Genomic DNA, 18,034 nt, shown 5'->3' on the forward strand with positions numbered 1-18,034 from the left:
CTGAGAGAAGCCATATGTGTACCCTGGACTTCAGGAAAGCTTATTTTAATAAACTCAGAACAATTGTTAAGTAAGGTTCCATGGCAAGCGAACCTAATGAGAAAAGGAGTCCAAGATGGATGGGAGTTTCTAAAAGAGGATATTCTAAAGGCACAACAGCAAACAATTCCAGCAAGGAAAAAAGAGGGAAGACAGCAGAAGAAGCCAATGTGGCTTCAAGAAAAGCTCAGAGATGACCTGAAAACAAAAAAGGACACATACAGGAAGTGGAAGGAAGGCCAGACCACCAAGGAAGAGTACGACAGGTAGCACAGAATTGCAGGGATGGCGTCAGGAAGGCTAAAACTGAGAATGAGCTGAGAAATTGTGTTCTGCCCATTCCATGATGCCCTGTGCCTCCCAGCTGTAGAGAGCGAGATATCAATCCTCCATGTTTGTTCAAATGACATTTGGTTGAAATGTCAGTTAAGCCTAATACATGTTTGTGAAGGAGTATATGCCTGGTGTTTGAGGGCAAGGCCTCTGCCCTGAGCTCCAACCAATTTGTGTTGTAGCCTCTCTCCCCCATGCCCCAAGTTCCCTGGGCCGTAAGATGCAGGCAGAGGGTGCCCCACCCATGAAGGCTGGCGTCCATCATGAGCAGAAATCACTGGGGGGAAATTAGTGGAATTCCTTTCAGGGGGTGTCTGAGGGGCAACCACCACTGAAGAGATTGTTTGAGAGCTGCAGCCAGCCAGATCGACTTGTGCATTTTAGTTGCAATTGCATCCTAGTGGGGAAGAAGGAGCCACTGTAGCTGTCTGGTATGAGCTCAGGCCCACAGAATTATGTCTATGCAAGGTATCAGGAGGCCAAGCTAGTCTGGACTGTGGCCTGGATCTTGGCTATTCTATCTGGTGCAGGGGTGATATTCCCTGTGGAGGTGTCTGTCAAGGCTCCTAGGTGAACCAGATGGTGGGAAGGAACCAGATGGCTCTTCTTAACATTGATGAGGATCTGTGACTCCTCAGACAGTGCAGTGTTTGCTGAATATCACTTTGTGCCTGAAGCAGTGACAGGAGACCTGATCAAGTGATTGTCTAAGTATGGATAAATTGCTTGTTTTCTGTTGTGTGAAGTGTGCCATGAATGCTGTCATGAGCTTGGTGAAAACTTGAGGTGCTGAAGCAAGCCCAAAAGGCATGGCCTTGTACTGAAAATGTCTCTGTGCATAAGCAAACCAGAGAAATTTGCGATGGTCTGGAAAAATTGGGACATGTAAATAAGCCTCCTTAAGGTCTATGGAAGCAATGAAGACTCATAACTGCAATGCCTCCATGATGGACTTTAATGTTTCCATCTGGTGAAGGGTTTTTGTTTGTTTGTTTGTTTCTTGTTTTGGTATGAAGAGAGGAATAAAGGCTGGATAGAGATAAGATAATAGCAAGCCAGAAACAAAAGACAGAGAAGGAGTAAAGACATCTGCATGCGCTGGCAGGAATTCAAAACTGAGGAGACGCTGAGAGGGAAAGGAGGAGGAGGAGGATTCAGATTAACAAGGGAGATTTCCTGCCTGGCTAGAGAAGGCTGATAACCCAATGTGGGCTATGTGGGTGAGTCTCCCAGGAAAAGGGCCAATGGCCTGACCCAGCAGGGCTCTTCTTGTGTTCTTATGTTATATTTCACCTTTCTTCCACCATGGAATCCCAGGTGGCATGCATCTCCTTCCCAAGAGGTCTCCCATCCAGGCCCTGACCTGATTCAGACCTGCTGGGCCTCAGCAAGGCAATGGCCTCCTGTGCTAAATCAGATCCAACAGGATGACAGCAACACAGTTCCCAGGCTGCCAGACTACCTTTTCTCCAGAGGGCATTGTGGGAAGAGTCTGGTTGCCTGGCCAGTCGTGGTGCCAGAAAAAAGGTATGGAGAGAAGCCTAGCCTGTTGTCCCATCTGAAAGAGACATATCTAGATATTTCAACAAATTCCTGACATGCCTTGCTGACAACTTCCTCTTTCAGAAGAAAAATAAAACACAGCATGTCATTGTGCTGCCCCATAAGAAAAAAGAAAGAGAAAGACTGACCCGAACCTCTTCCTGATGTCTTGCAGAGCTGCTGCCAGTCAGAGTAGACGATACTGAGCAAGATGGACCAACGGCCTGGCTCCGTCTAAGGCAGCCTCCTCTGTTCCTGCAGAACAGCCTCTGCTGCAGCCACTGTGGCCTGATGCCGGGATGGACACAGCAGCAGATGCAATCAGCACCCGGAGGCAGGGAGCCGGGTTGGCACTGCGGGAGAACTGGGTCCTGCTTTGGTTACAAATCCCCAAAAGGAAGCCCTGCAGATTCCCACCTGCCCTGCATCCCCTTCATGCCAATCTCCGAGGTTTCAAGAAAGCCCCCGTCATAAGTCATGAAAAAGAATTAAAACTTATCTTCTTAATGAAGACTCCACCTTCAAGGGAAAAATCTGAACACTACAAGTGTGGTTGTGTCCATGGAGATGTCCAAGTCCGGCATATGAATACCACACAGCAACCCAGGAGGCGGCCTGAGAGATGTTTCTGTGTGGAGCAGGGTCCCAAATGTGCCCTCCTCCCCATGCTAGGGCTAATAATGTCTTTAAAGGTCTTGTGCACCATTCAGACAGCAATCCTTGCCTCTGTTTGTCCCTCCCTCCTGTCAGTCCTTCCTGCTCCGCGGGAGAACCAGCCCTACCTCTCTCTCATGAACAGACTTGCTCGCCCCCCTTCCTGCCTCTTTTTCACTGTCAACAGAGTCAACCTTCCAGCACTGATAGTTTCTGGTACCTCTGGAAGCTGAGTGCGCTGGAGTTTTCTCTGAGGATGATTTCCTGTCTGGCTTTTAAAGAATCAGGAAGGTCCAGCTGCATCACGTAGAGGACTTGCTTGAGCAGTGGGATGAATAACTGAAGGTGCATCTCTGCCAAGGCCCTCCGATATCCAGGGATGTGGAAGGTCTCATAGATGACGTTCATTGCCTGGAGGAGAGAAACCACAAGACGTCAGTCTCAGAGAACTGTTCCTCACTGGGTCTTTACACGTAATACACTTTTAAAGTGGAGTAGCTTATTATCTTAGGCCATTCTGTGGCTGACCTTCTGTGGCTGACCTTAAGGTCAGTATGATTCAAATGACAAACCAAAGGAACCTCCAGCATGAAGTACTCAGTTAGAATTAATTATAAAACTGATCCTGTTGCGCAATGGTCCATTATGAGGTGGAGGAGTTCATCACACCAGGTGCCTTGGCTACAAAAGTAAAGGAGCATCTAGTCTCTGCTTCTTCACACAATCCATAGTTAACCTCTGGAATCCATTACCACAAGATGCAGTCATGGCCACCAACTTGGTTGGCTATAGAGAGGGTTTGGACAAATTCGTGGAGGAGGAGGAAGGTGTATCAGTGGCTGCTAGAGAAGGCATGTAATTATAAGAGGACGGGGTGGTGCAAAGAGGGTCCTGGACAATAATCTGTTGGCCAAGGGCCCAGAAGAACCTGGATTTGGCCTTGCACATTGCCAACTCTAACCCCCCCCCCCAATAAGACCATTGCGTCCAGGGTCTAAAATGACCTAGCTGTACCATTGTTCCCGAGTGACATTGTTCTCCCCCAAGAGAATGAGGAAAAGGTTGTGCTTGGAGGTTTTCCTTTCTTGTCCAGAGAAGAAATTCCTCCAGCATGCCACACAAATGCAGCCAGTCAGGAAGACAGACAAGAGGCAGCAGGAAGGCCAAGCCGGGGGGGAAAGGCGCAGGTACTTACAGCTAGAGACATGGTGGTGCTTTCCTCATTGCCTTTGAAAGGATCCTTGACCTGGAGGTTCTTCAGTAAGAGCTGCAGGACTTGAATGGCCACTTGAGGGCCTGAAGCCATTGCTGCCCAGAGCTCACTGGCGTGCCTGTTAGGTCAGCAAGGTGAGACACAGGGATCGGTCATTGGGTTCACCTTGCCTTGGGACACGCCAGACTCCCAAAGGCTTTTAAAGAGGGAGGAGCAGCGGGGGAAGGACCAGGATAGTCAAGCAGCCTACCTGTTAACGGGTATTGAAAAAGACAGGCAGCTCTGCAACACCTCCTCCATGTGATAAGGGAGCATGAAGGCCAATGCCCTCAGCACCACCTTCCGGGTCCAGTAGGAGGCTTGGCGGAGCTGCAGGCACATGTAGATGGCTCCAACAATGTCTCTCACCTGGATGGAACAGAAGAAGGACTGAAGGCCTTTTGGAAGCTTTGCCTTTGGCCTTCTTCCCAGTAAAGAGTAGTGGGCAAAGCCAGGGCCATGCTGTGGCTACAGGGGGTGTCCCATTAGCCCTCCCCATGGCTTGGTGGAGGACAGCAGAAGGCTGCTGAGGGAAAGCACTGCTCATTCATTTGGCCCATGGCTCGAGATTTCTGGGGGCTCAATGTGGCTTTAGACCAACGTGGCTGGATACATCCCCCTCCATGGCCCATGCAGTTCTTGGTGAGGCTGAATTAGCACTAATGAGCCAAATTCATTCTTGGAGGTGCTAATTAGGCCTGGAAGCATTTCCCTCCTGCTAACTTCGCCGCTCAGGCACTGACGGAGGGACAACGTTGGAAGGCTCGTGCTGAGCCCACTGTGGGCTGAATAACAGCATCCAGCACCATGATGGAATGGGGAGGAGTGGGAGGGGACTGCAGACCCCCAAAATGGGGCCCAAGCATCCTGTGGCCTCAGATGGGTGATCAGGTCCCTGTTTGTATCTGGAGCAAGTATGACAGAAACCCAATTCTGACTTGCAATAAGAGGGGGGTCCATTTGGGGTCCATTGCAGATGTGGCTTTCCCACCAACCAACCCCCCCCCCGGAAAAACCTTAAGCAAGGCAACTGCCCTTGAAGGCCTTTCGGATGGAGGCCAGCTATGGTGCACAACCCCATGGGCAGCCCAGTGGCACATGATGCTCGGCTGAGTATAATGGACTTCGGTGTCATCATGGCCCAGCCCCTGATGGAGCTGGAGGGCATCCCAAGGGACCTTTTAGAACAGAATTACACGACTGGCCCACTGTCAGAAAGGAGAGGCCCAGGACAGACATGGTAAAACAGCTATGGGAGCTTACAGACTTCTACAGACGTCTAGTGCAGAGGTTATTTTTAAATATATATTTACTATATTTAGCATGCTTATTTCTTTGGATGCAAAATGTGATCCTCCCACAGAACCCCCTTCCCTGTTATTGGCTATTGCATTTTTGTGGGATTAATCTACAACCACAGAACAAAGCTAGCTCCTAAGCAGGGGTTGTTTAACAAGCAGGAAAGAATTTCAGAACTGAGTACATCTCCCCACCGGCCGAGAGCCTCTTACCCTTTCAACCTTCATGGCATGGTTCCTCAGAATTGCATTGAGCACCTCTTCTGCTGACTTCAGCAGTTCTGTGTTGGAGCCTCTCAGATGATCCAGAACAGACAGCAGGAGATTTGTTAGCTGAGCTGAGAAAAGCTGGTCGCCACAATGCTGCAAAGAGCAGGCACAAGAGTTGGGGACCATTGCCCGGGAAGGGACCATAGCCCAATGGTGAGAGCACCTGCTTTGCATGCAGAAGGTCCCAGATTCAATACCCAGCAGCATCTCCAGTTGAAAGGATCAGAGAACAGGCATTGGGGAAGATTCTCCTCTGCCCAAGATCCAGGAGAGCTACTGTTGCTGCTGTCCAGGCTACACCAGAGTGAGCTTGGTGAACAAGAATGCTTGGACTGATATAAAGGCAGCTTCCTATATTCCAAAGTACCAGTTGTTGTTGTGACACCTTATAAAGGAATTAGACTTTACTGTCCTGAACTGCTTGTATAGACTGCTGTGTAGTGTGTGGGGACATGTTCTTCCTGTCTGTTTGGGGTTAACCTGTTTAAATGACCTGCCCTGGGGCTCACATGAGAAGGCAGTAGAACTCCGTTGTGTACTTGAGAATGGCATGTCTCTTATCTGAGGGTGGGAAGGTCAGAGGCTCTACAACTTCCTGCTCCCTGTAACCTAGGCTCCAATGCTTCCTGTTGGCTGAATCATACTGGGCAGAGCTTGTGATTGGCAGGGGCAAGTAAACAGAGATAATATCTACAGGCGTGCAGTCTGGAGGCAAGTTAGTTCAAAGGTAGAACTCAGCACGGTAAAGAATAAAGAAGCAGGGGTTGCAACCCTTGAGAAGATGCTGCAGGGTATGTAATTAGGACAGAGGATCGTGTAACTCTATTTTGCCTTTTTGCTCCAAAGGGAATATGCTGGTTTTCTGTAACTTTTGCATTTCATATCTTTCTCTTGAACTTTGTATTTTTCTGTTCTAGTTAACTACAGATCTTGTTTCATAAACCTGGTGTGGTCTCTCCTTATTTTAACAGCCCCACATCCAGAAGCTACAAAACTGCACTACTTTGAGAGGCTTCAGAAAGATCCAAGGGAGGTTTTTTCTCTTTTTATTGTTAGGCTGATTAATAAGGGGCAGTCTTCTATTCCAATTCCACCCCATCTGGTGATAGCAAGTTCTTTAAAAGGGGAAGGGTGGGTCAAACAGAGGCCTACACTCTGTATTCACTCAGAACTCCCTTCCCTCAGACAGCATGAGATCCAGGTTGGTTGGGAGGCAGCCATCACACCTATGGTGTGTGTGTGTCCAATCCCTGGTGTGCTTTGCAGAGGTCACTGCATTCTGAAACATTTCCCATGGCTTGTGCAGAGGCCTTGCTTCTCAGGAATTGTCTGGGTGACCCATGGAACTGGACTCTGAAACCATACTGCTCCAGCCTGAACTCACAAATCTGACGGGGAGATCTGCCTGCAGTAGAACCTGGCAACAATCCCAAGACTGAGCTATCAGTCTCAATATTTTACAACCCCAAGCATCCCAGAGGCTGTTACAGTACCATAGCCATGCACCAGCTGCTCTCCAGCATCAAAAAAGAAAGGCCATCCTCTTCTTGGGGCCTTGAGTTCCGTTTCACGGACCACTTCAGCCTCTTTTGCTTGCTTTTGTTCAGCCCTGTTGCAGAAGAGAATCACTGTGCTATTCCCCTTTGGCAAGATAGGGAAAGGAGACTTCATTCAGACATAACAGAGAGCAACATTAAGTACCAGCCACCCTGCAGAGCAGAACTGAGGCATGTTACGCCTCATCTGGGTGGGAATGACGAGGGAAAAAGGAGAGGGATGATGATATTCTTATTGTTGTTGTTGTTGTTATCCTGCCCTTCCTTCCAGAAGGAGCCCAGGGCAGGAAACAAGGGACAAAACTCTTGGAGGAGTCTGCTTCTAAATACCAGTTGCTGGGAAACATACGTGGGGAGAGAACTGCTATTACACTGCTTGCATGCCAAAACCATGATCTGTCATGATAAAAACATGGATTGGACTCAACTGGGAGCATTTATCTAACCACAAAAAAGGCAAGAAATCAGCTATGCACTGCCAAACCCCTGTGCTTAACAAAAGCACTTGTAGGCATGATGGGTTCCTGTGGCATCTGGTTTATTCACTGTCTGCTAGCAGCAGAGAGATGTGATGGCTGATTTCAAGTATTGTGGGCCTTACCTTTCCGGCGCAGCAGGATCTCGTAGAGGCAACTGACTCCTTGCACAGCAAAAGAACTAATATATTGCACTGGATCATTGCACAGAGCAATCAGAACAGCAGTCAGGTGGGCAAACTTGCTGAATTCCCCAGAGAGCTGATGCAATAGAAGTGGAAGGAAGGAAGCATTCATTATTGGACAGTGCTTTTCAGCTAACACTGCAACTGCATTAAAGTTCTTCCCACTCTGCCAGGAGCTGTGATGGATGCCATGTGGTGTTGTTTCAGGTGCAAACAAAGAGGGGTGATGAGAGGGAGGGCTTGGCACTGTAAGAAACCCAAGCTGATCACACTGAAGGAACTTGGCAGGCAACACAGAGAGTCAGTGTGGAACCGAAGGTTGTCACTCCCCAAACACGCAACTCAGCCGAGTGCAGGACTCAGTCCTCTGCACATAGCATGTGTGCTCCCATCCTTGTGCTATGCAGACAAGAGCCCCAAACCACACAGTCCCCTCTCCCAACAGAGTTTGCAGGATCCCTGTCTCCTGCTGTCCACACGGTTCCAGTTCTTTTACAAGCTACCAGCCAAGAAAAAAACATCCCCCCTCTTGCCTTCTATGGAGGAGGCAGTGACCCACGTGATGCAGCAGTCTGGGGAAACCTCAACATGGAGCCTCCATGCTCAGAGGCAGCAAACATCTGATGAGCAGATCTGGGACAAACAACAAGGGCCAAGCATCACTGTGGGTGAGCTGTGCTCCCAGAACCTTGGCTAGGGGCAGGTGCTGAGCTGTGGAGCTCCTTTGGGGGAAGCAGTGCAATTACAGGACTCGGCCTGAGGCTCTAGGCTACAGAGCTCTTAGGAGAGGCCCGTTCTGGGCACAGGGCAACTCAGTGGCCCCTGTACTCACATCAAACTGGGAATGTCCTGCTACAAATGTCAAGACCTTCATGGCTGCTTCCACTGCTTTCTCTCGCACTTGATTTACTTTTGATTTCATCCATGGTTCCATAAGCTATAAAACAAAGGAAAGAGTCTGAAAATGTGTCCTGATATGGTCTGGGGCTGAATTCTAATTTCACATGTGTTTTTCCCCCCATTCAAATTGTGCAGAATTATCATAAGAACATAAGAAGAGCCTGCTGGATCAGGCCAGTGGCCCATCTAGTCCAGCATCCTGTTCTCACAGTGGCCAACCAGGTGCCTGGGGGAAGCCCGCAAGCAGGACCTGAGTGCAAGAACACTCTCCCCTCCTGAGGCTTCTGGCAACTGGTTTTTAGAAGCATGCTGCCTCTGACAAGAGTGGCAGAGCACAGCCATCATGGCTAGTAGCCATTGATAGCCCTGTCCTCCATGAATTTGTCTAATCTTCTTTTAAGGCCATCCAGGCTGGTGGCCATTACTGCGTCTTGTGGAAGCAAATTCCATCGTTTAACTATGCGCTGAGTAAAGAAGTACTTCCTTTTGTCTGTCCTGAATCTTCCAACATTCAACTTCTTTGAATGTCCACGAGTTCTAGTATTATGAGAGAGGGAGAAGAACTTTTCTCTATCCACTTTCTCAATGCCATGCATAATTTTATACACTTCTATCATGTCTCCTCTGACCCACCTTTTCTCTAAACTAAAAAGCCCCAAGTGCTGCAACCTTTCCTCGTAAGGGAGTCGCTCCATCCCCTTGATCATTCTGGTTGCCCTCTTCTGAACCTTTTCCAACTCTATAATATCCTTTCTGAGATGAGGCGACCAGAACTGTACACAGTATTCCAAATGCGGCTGCACCATAGATTTATACAACGGCATTATGATATCGGCTGTTTTATTTTCAATACCTTTCCTAATTATCCCTAGCATGGAATTTGCCTTTTCCACAGCTACCGCACGCTGGGTCGACATTTTCATCGTGCTGTCCACTGCAACCCCGAGGTCTCTCTCCTGGTCAGTCACTGCCAGTTCAGACCCCATGAGCGTATATGTGAAATTAAGATTTTTTGCTCCAATATGCATAATTTTACACTTGTTTATATTGAATTGCATTTGCCATTTTTCCGCCCATTCACTCAGTTTGGAGAGGTCTTTTTGGAGCTCTTCGCAATCCCTTTTTGTTTTAACAACCCTGAACAATTTAGTATCGTCAGCAAACTTGGCCACTTCACTGCTCACTCCTAACTCTAGGTCATTAATGAACAAGTTGAAAAGTACAGGTCCCAATACCGATCCTTGAGGGACTCCACTTTCTACAGCCCTCCACTGGGAGAACTGTCCGTTTATTCCTACTCTCTGCTTTCTGCTTCTTAACCAATTCCTTATCTACAAGAGGACCTCTCCTCTTATTCCATGACTGTTAAGCTTCGTCAGAAGTCTTTGGTGAGGTACCTTGTCAAACACTTTTTGAAAGTCTAAGTACACTATGTCCACTGGATCACCTCTAGCTATATGTCTGTTCACACTCTCAAAGAATTCTAATAGGTTACTGAGACAGGACTTTCCCTTGCAGAAGCCATGCTGGCTCTGCTTCAGCAAAGCTTGTTCTTCTATGTGCTTAGTTAATCTAGCTTTAATAATACTTTCTTCCAGTTTTCCAGGGACAGAAGTTAAGCTAACTGGCCTGTAATTTCCAAGATCCCCTCTGGATCCCTTTTTGAATACTGGCGTTACATTTGCCACTTTCCAGTCCTCAGGCACGGAGGAGGACCCGAGGGAGAAGTTACATATTTTAGTTAGCAGAACAGCAATTTCACATTTGAGTTCTTTGAGAACTCTCGGGTGGATGCCATCCGGGCCTGGTGATTTGTCAGTTTTTATATTGTCCATTAAGCCTAGAACTTCCTTTCTCGTTACCACTATTTGTCTCAGTTCCTCAGAATCCCAGGACCAATAACCATGCATATATGTGAATATATATATATAGGGCTCCTTGGCTGTGAGTTTATTTATTTTATTTATTTATAATTTGATTTATATCCCGCCCTAGGGCGGCAAACAAAAGCACTAAAAACACTTTAAAACATATTTAAACTACATGAACTACATTAATATACATTAAAACAAAACATCTTTAAAAACATTTTTTAAAAAGCTTTCAAGACATCTTTTTAAAAAAGGTTAAAAATATATTGTTAAAAAAAGATTTAAAAACACATTTAAAAGCTTATCCACATGACGGTTTATTGTGTGTTTGCTGCTCCTCTCATGGTCTCTTAATTCTCACTGTTTCCATGATGCTACCTGCAAACAGAACCTATCACACTGTTGAGACTCCACTCAGCTCCACACACGGGTGCAGAAGACGCTTTGTTTTGATGCTTTTTGGTGGGTGGGAGAATTGTCATTCTCTGCTACTCCCTCTTCCCCAACCACTATTCCCACCCTCCGTGAATTCCATTTTCTTTCTTGTGGTTTATCCAACAACTTCCTGCAGTTCTGCTCAGCAGAGCAATGCCATTATTTTTTATGTTGGCTCCTTGTAGTTTACACAAATCTGTAACGCACCAAGCAATAGAATTATAAACTCTATTCACCCCACATTTGCCATCTACTGAGAACTGATCTTTATGCTGTGAGTTTCCATGGCTGTTCCCTAATTCCGGGATTTTATAAAAAAGTAAATAGCAATTTATTCGCTATTTATTTAATCTGATATTTAATCTGATATCAGTTTAATCTGATATTTATGTAGCAAATATCAGATTAAACTGATGTCTTTGTTTTTTTTTTACAATAATTTTTATTCAAATTTTCATAAAACATACAAAACAAAATCATAAAACATTCAAAGACAAAAAACAAAACAAAACAAAAATGATTAAACAAAAAAATAAAATGTTGACTTCCCATTTGTCGCAGATCAAATCAGTTGTAGGTCTACAATATATAACAATCCTGTCTCTTAAATTATATTATAAAATCACTTTCCTCCAGTAGTTATCTTAATTAATCATCAAATCTCATAAACATTACTTTATTCTTTCCACAAAAAGTCAAAGAGAGGTTTCAATTCTTTAAGAAATATATCTATCAATTTTTCTCCAAATAAACATGTCGATTAATCCATCTCGTTAATAATAATAATAATCTTATTGTCATAACCATAGTCCAAATAAACATATCGATTAATCCATCTCATCAAAATCTGTTAGGTCCAATAATTTCAATAGCCATTATTCCATTATCCATATTAATTCCATCTTCCATCTTCAATAGTCCTGTTAAGTCCAGTAATTTCAGTGTCCAATCTTCCATTATCAGTATTCCATAATAATCTTGCTGTCATAGCCATAGTCATATAATTAGAGTCTGATGGGAATTTCCTCTATCCCAAATATTTTCTTGCCATCAATTCTGAATAAGTTGCTGAAATATTGTTGTAAAGTCATATCTGTGTTCTTCTTTTTTACAAAATGCACTGGCTCATCTCTTGAGAGTTTTTCCATTGTCACATGGCTGCAGTTAATTCCATAGATTTTCTCTATATCAAGCTCCATCACGTCATTCCAGTCCAGAAGATTATCCAAGCCATTGATAACTTTATCTCTAATATCTTCATTAATTTCTTCAGAGATAACGTTAAATTCCAAACAGTAGATTTTATTTCTAATATCCATAAACTCCAGATCTTTTTCCAATTCCACATTTGTTCCAATCTCCAGGGCTTGTATCTTCCCTTTATTTTTTCTTTTCTCATCTCTGATCTCATTCTCCTCTCTCACAGGATCCCCTATTTCTTTAAGCTCCTGCGTCATTTTGCTCAGTTCAATTTTCAGCTCCTTACTGCCCTGTCGCAGGGTTTGTTTCGTTATCTCAATCTCATCCATTATTTTCTGAAACATAATTACTTCCAGATTCTCAGCCACTTTCTTGATTGCCATTTTTAAAACCACGAAAACAAAACAAAACAAAAATAAAGAAGAACCACTTCTTATTTCAGCAACAATTGGGTTAATATTCCAGGCTTGATGACATCACAGTATAAACAGAGCAGCCTGCCTTATCTCTCTGTGTTCAAGAACACAAAACAAATTTAGTTCCCAGCATCAAAACAGTTAGTGGCGTCGTGAAGAAGCAGATTCGTCAAAATAAAATAGACCAAAAAGAGAATAGTCCCAGACAATATAATGTTCCTTGGAATAGAAATCCCTCTTCTGTTTATATCTTTAGAATGCACTTCCAGGACAGCTTTTTGCAATAGAAACAGAGATAAGCTGTTAATTTCGTGAATAACAGAGAAGAGTTATAGCTCACCCAGAAGTTCTTTAAAGCTGATTCATTTGACAAATCTCTTTTTGCTGCAACAATTTAAACCAAGTAAAAAAAATAATAGAAAGAAGGGTGCTTGCCTGTTAGTCCGTTTTCTCTTTGAAGAAAAGATAAACGTATCACATTAATCAGATAGAGCTTGTTCAGAAGTCCGTCCGGCATTGCTGGCTGGACCTTTTCTCATAAATTAATGAAATCCAGTCCTCCCAACAAAAACAGGCTTTTGAGATTGATCTCTACGTTTCTCCCTGCCCGGGATAAATTTCATCAGTCAAAAAAAAAATGTTCTGACTGATTTATATCTGAATAAGCTTCTTTTGAGGCGGGAGCCCGTCTCAAAAGCAGGCACAAGCGAAGTCACCCTTCCCGGAAGTCAGATTAAACTGATGTCTTTGCTTTCTGCTTGCTTTACTAATGTGATGGAGAAACTGACTAGTGTGCTCTTTGCTCTATGTGTTTATGGGGATCAAATACTAGCTAACAGGGAGGGGGAGGCAGAAAGAGAGATAGGTGAGACTGACAGCCAAAGCCAGGGCCTTCAGCATCTGCACACAAGAGGTGCCTGGTCCTTTGCTTTGCTAGAGTGTAACTGACCAGGCGGGCAGGTGATCCCTGGCTTTCTCCCATGGGGCGGAGGATCCAAAAACAATTCAGAGAGGAGGCGAAGGGTGGGGTTATGGGGGGAGGGGGTTGATCTCTCATCTGCAGACTCTGCTGATGTCCTTCCACCTTCCTAGCAAGCTCAGGAAAGGATGTCAAGATTGTCCTTTAAAGATTCTCATTCATTTCCCCTCTCCACTGACCTTATTTGCCGTCTCACACACACAAACACACACCTCTTTTTCTTTCAGCTCCACCACTGCAGCCAGGGTCATTAAAGTAACTACTGTGAGATTGTTTAATGGACATTGCCATTTCTTTGTGTTTGTTTGCAACTGAACTAAATGCAAATCTGCAGAACCAACAACTTCACAGCAGGGCCCACTCTCTGCAGGCAAAACAAGCTGACCATACTGGAGGCTGACGGCTCTGCAGACTTAGGTTCAATTGCAATACAAAGAAACAGCAATGATGTCCATTCAACTTCAGTATTGATTGTACTTTCTTTCCCAAGTTGCATTGTGGCTTTGGGGGGAGGGGTCAAGGTGTATACTGCACATGCCCAGTTCCCTAGCAACAGCAAGGTGTGTAAATGCAAAACCAGAGGGAAGAGCCATTAGGAAACCGCGTGATTGGTCCTTCATGGAGGAACGCCTGCTGTGTGAATGGAAAAAAAGTGTTTACAGTTAACATTGAACTTGAACTGTGGACGGTGCAAATAAATTACTGCAGTAAAAGCAGTTTCTTTACTATGAAGAAATGCGCCCATGTGGCTTAGCCCCGTGGTTTTTTGCCTCCCCAGGAATAGCACTTATGCTTACACAACAACTTCATAAACACATCAAAAAAAATCTGGATGAGGGAGGAGATCCCGGAAGACTTTAGGGACACCATAATTATCACCCTTTTGTGATAGAACAAATTGTGGGAACTATCGAGGTATCTGTCTTCTTGCTACCATAGGTAAAATCCTTGCAAGGATCCTCACAAATCGCCTTCTACCGATCTCAGAGGATGTCCTCCCCAAATCTCAAAATGGTTTCCACCCTTCCAGGGGGACAGTGGACATGATCTTCACTGCACGACAGCTTCAAGAAAAATGCCAGGAGTAGAATCGACCTTTATATAAGGCGTTTATTGATCTGACTAAGGCCTTTGACACTGTGAGTTGAACCGCTCTCTGGACCATCCTTCTGAAAATTGGATGCCCTGATAAATTTGTTTTTTTTTTCAATTAATTTTTATTCAAATTTTCAAAACCAAAACAATACAAAAAGAAAAAACACAAATCAATAACTAATACAATAAAAAAAGAAAAAAATATTAAAATATTGACTTCCGATTTGTCGTAGTTCAGCTATAAGTCTATAATATATAACAAGCCTGTCTCTTAATAGATTATAAAATCACCTTCCTCCAGCGGTTACCTTAATTGGTATCAAATCTCATTAACATCATATCATTTTATTCTTCCACAAAAAGTCAAAGAGAAGTTTCCAATCCTTGAGATATATGTCCATCAATTTTTTTTCTAGATAAACATGTCAATTAATCCAACTCATCAAGTCTACTAAGTCCAGTAATTTCAAATCGCTCTTCTTCCATTATCCTTGTTGGTTCCATCTTCCATCTTCCATCTTTACGCACCCAATAATCTTGCTGTCATAGTCATATAATAAGAGTCTGATAGGAATTTCCTTTATCACAGATATTTCCTTGCCATCAATTCCGAACGTATCACTGAAGTATTGTTGCAAAGCTGCATCTCTGTTCCTCTTTTTTACAGAATACACTAGCACATCTCTTGAAGATTTTTCCATTGACACAAAACAGGGATTAATTCTGTTAACTTTCTCCATTTCAAGTTCCATCAAATCCTTCCAGTCCAGGAATTTTTTCAAACCGATAATATCTTTATCTCCAATCTCTTCATCAATTCCTTCAGGGACAGCGCTGAGTTCCAAACCGTAATATTTGTCTCCAGGATCCATCATAGCCAGGAAATCCAAATCTTTTTCCAGGTCCATATTAAATCCAATCTCCATAGTTTGAACCTTGCCTTTAATTTTTCTTTCATCCTTTTTTGGTTTTCCAGATCTATCTTTATTCTCCTTTCTCATAGAATCCTGAATTTCTTTCAGCTCCTGTTTCATTTCGTCAAATTCAATTCTCAACGCTTGACTATTATTTCTCAGTTCTTGTTTTATTGACTTAATCCCATTCATTATTTTCTGAAACATATCTAAAGATAAAGTCCCTTCTTGTACATCCATGATCTTCTTAATTGTCATTCTTAAAACCAAAGGAACAAAACTCCTTCAATTTTCAATGTCCCAAGCAAAGAGCAATTTATTTTTTTATCCAGTTACAAAGGAGTTAATCTTTCAAACCAACTGATGTCACACTCTAGACAGCCCTTATCTCTTATATGCCCAGAAGTGCAAAAACAGCTTTAGTTCGCAGCGTCCAAATAACTAGTAGCAGAAAGAATGAGCAGATTCATCAAAAAAAAAGTAGACCAGAAAAAATAGTCCCAGACATATATTACACAAAAGTCTTATAAATCAAAAAGATTTTTCTTTTCTCTTCCAATCAGAAACCCCTCATCCGTTGTAATCTTTATAATGCTAATTTCCATGTCAGCTTTTTGCAATAAAAAAAAGATAGGCTATTTTTATCTTCTTCCCCCTTAGTTCCGTGAGTAAAAGAGAAAGTTTTGACTCACCCAGGTTTTCTTAATTGCTGGTTCTTTGACAAATCTCTTTAGCTGTATAGATAACAAAATAATGAGCGTAGACAGGAGAATGCTTGCCTGTTAGACCGTTTTTTTTTGAAGAAAAAAAAACGGCTCACTTATTCAGCTGAGCTAGCTAGAAATCTTAGCTCCATCCGAGCTGCTGGAAGAACTTCTTTCACAGGCAATTCTGACGAATTCCAGTCTCCAACAAACACAACAAAGCTGTGTGGGAAATCTCACGTTTCTTCCTTATCCGGAAGAAATTATCCCCAGTCAAAAAAACCCCTTCTGACTGGATTTAAAACTGAAAAAGTTTCATCCAAGACGGGAGCCCGTCTCAGAGGCTGCACAGGCAGAGGGATCCTCCTGGGAAGTCTCGATGCCCTGATAAATTTGTGAACATTTTGCGACTCCTTCATGACAACATGACAGTGACAATTTTGGATAATAATGGCTTTCACAGCGATCCATTCAGAGTCGGATCAGGCATAAAACAGGGATGTGTCATTGCTCCTACCTTTTTTGCTATCTTATTGAGGGGAATTATTATTAACACCTTATTGAGGGGAAACTTCCTAGGTGGAAATCATATGTTGAAAAGATGGAAAGCTTTTTAATCTCAGTATGCTGAAAGCAAAAAGTAAGGTAATGTCAACCTCTGTTGTAGAACTTCAATATGCCGATGATAATGTAGTCTCTGCACATTCAGAGAAAGATCTTCAAACTATCCTAAATGTCTTTGCAGAAGCATATGGAAAGCTTGGGCTGTCACTTAATATTAAAAAAACCCAAAGTGCTTCATCAACAGGTGCAAACTAGTCCCTCTGTAGCTCCATCAATCCAACTTAATGGTATGACGCTGGAGAACGTTGATCACTTCCTCTACCTTGGCAGCCATCTCTCTGTAAAAGCTGACATTGATGCTGAAATTCCACATTGTCTGAGCTCTGCAAGTGCCGCATTCTCCCGAATGAAGCGTAGAGTGTTCGAGGATTGGTATATTCGCAGGGAGACCAAAATGCTTATTTACAAAGCCATTGTACTACCGACCTTACTGTATGCCTGTGAAACATGGACCATTTGTAAACTCCACTCCCAACTTCTTGAAAGATTCCACCAACGCTGCCTTTGAAAAATTCTGCAAATTACTTGGGAAGAGAGATGAACTAATGTTAGCGTATTGGAAGAAGCAAAGACTACCAGTGTTGAAACAATGACCCTTCAACATCAACTTTGCTGGACCAGCCATGTTGTTTGAATGCCTAATCACCGTCTTCCAAAGCAGCTACTTTACTCCCAACTTAAGGATGGAAAACAGAACATCGGTAGACAGCAAAAGAGGTTTAAAGATGTTCTTAAAGCAAATCTAAAAAAAAGTAACATGAACATCGACAACTGGGAATTCTTGGCCCATGAACGTCCCAAATGGAGGTCTGCTATTATCAAAAGTGCTGTGGACTTTGAAGAAGCATGAATACAGGATGAACGGGACAAACGAGCTAAGCGGAAGGCACATCAAACAAATCCTCATCGCGACCATCTTCCATCTGGAAACTGATGTCCTCACTGTGGGAGGCTGTGTGGATCCAGAACTGGCCTCCACAGGCACTTACGGACCCACTGTTAATGACCTTTTCTTGGAAGACCATCTTACTCGGCCACGAGTGATGGCCAATGAATGAATGACAAGGGCACAAATCTTAGGTGCGACCTGAAGGGCGAGAGCAAAAAGGCTGTTGTCCTGCGGCTCCCAGCCAAAGGCGAGCAGCTGCAGCAGAAGACAGAGTGGATAGCAATGGTGTGTCTATCCAGCCAGGAAGTGTATGGAAATGGAAAAGAAGACCTGAATGGCTCCAATATGTGAGTGGTGCCTCAGTTTTTGGTATACCGGCCTTCTGGAGGCATAGATGGCCGT

General features: G+C 43.9%; 1 protein-coding gene across 1 annotated transcript in view; it reads right to left on the reverse strand.

Annotated features, from left to right (window-relative positions):
• The window catches only part of LOC133363705 (maestro heat-like repeat family member 5), a 116,613-nt gene that overhangs the window by 48,497 nt on the left and 50,082 nt on the right, over positions 1-18,034 (reverse strand). Inside the window, exons 16-22 of the mRNA XM_061582974.1 lie at positions 8,438-8,542; positions 7,546-7,681; positions 6,882-6,997; positions 5,332-5,481; positions 4,032-4,189; positions 3,764-3,899; positions 2,789-2,979 (exon numbers count right to left, since the gene is read on the reverse strand). Coding sequence (XP_061438958.1) covers positions 2,789-2,979; positions 3,764-3,899; positions 4,032-4,189; positions 5,332-5,481; positions 6,882-6,997; positions 7,546-7,681; positions 8,438-8,542 — 992 coding nt within the window. The remainder of the gene's footprint in view (positions 1-2,788; positions 2,980-3,763; positions 3,900-4,031; positions 4,190-5,331; positions 5,482-6,881; positions 6,998-7,545; positions 7,682-8,437; positions 8,543-18,034) is intronic.

This window comes from Rhineura floridana, chromosome 9, assembly GCF_030035675.1.
Source record: "Rhineura floridana isolate rRhiFlo1 chromosome 9, rRhiFlo1.hap2, whole genome shotgun sequence".
Taxonomy (NCBI): Eukaryota; Metazoa; Chordata; class Lepidosauria; order Squamata; family Rhineuridae; genus Rhineura; species Rhineura floridana.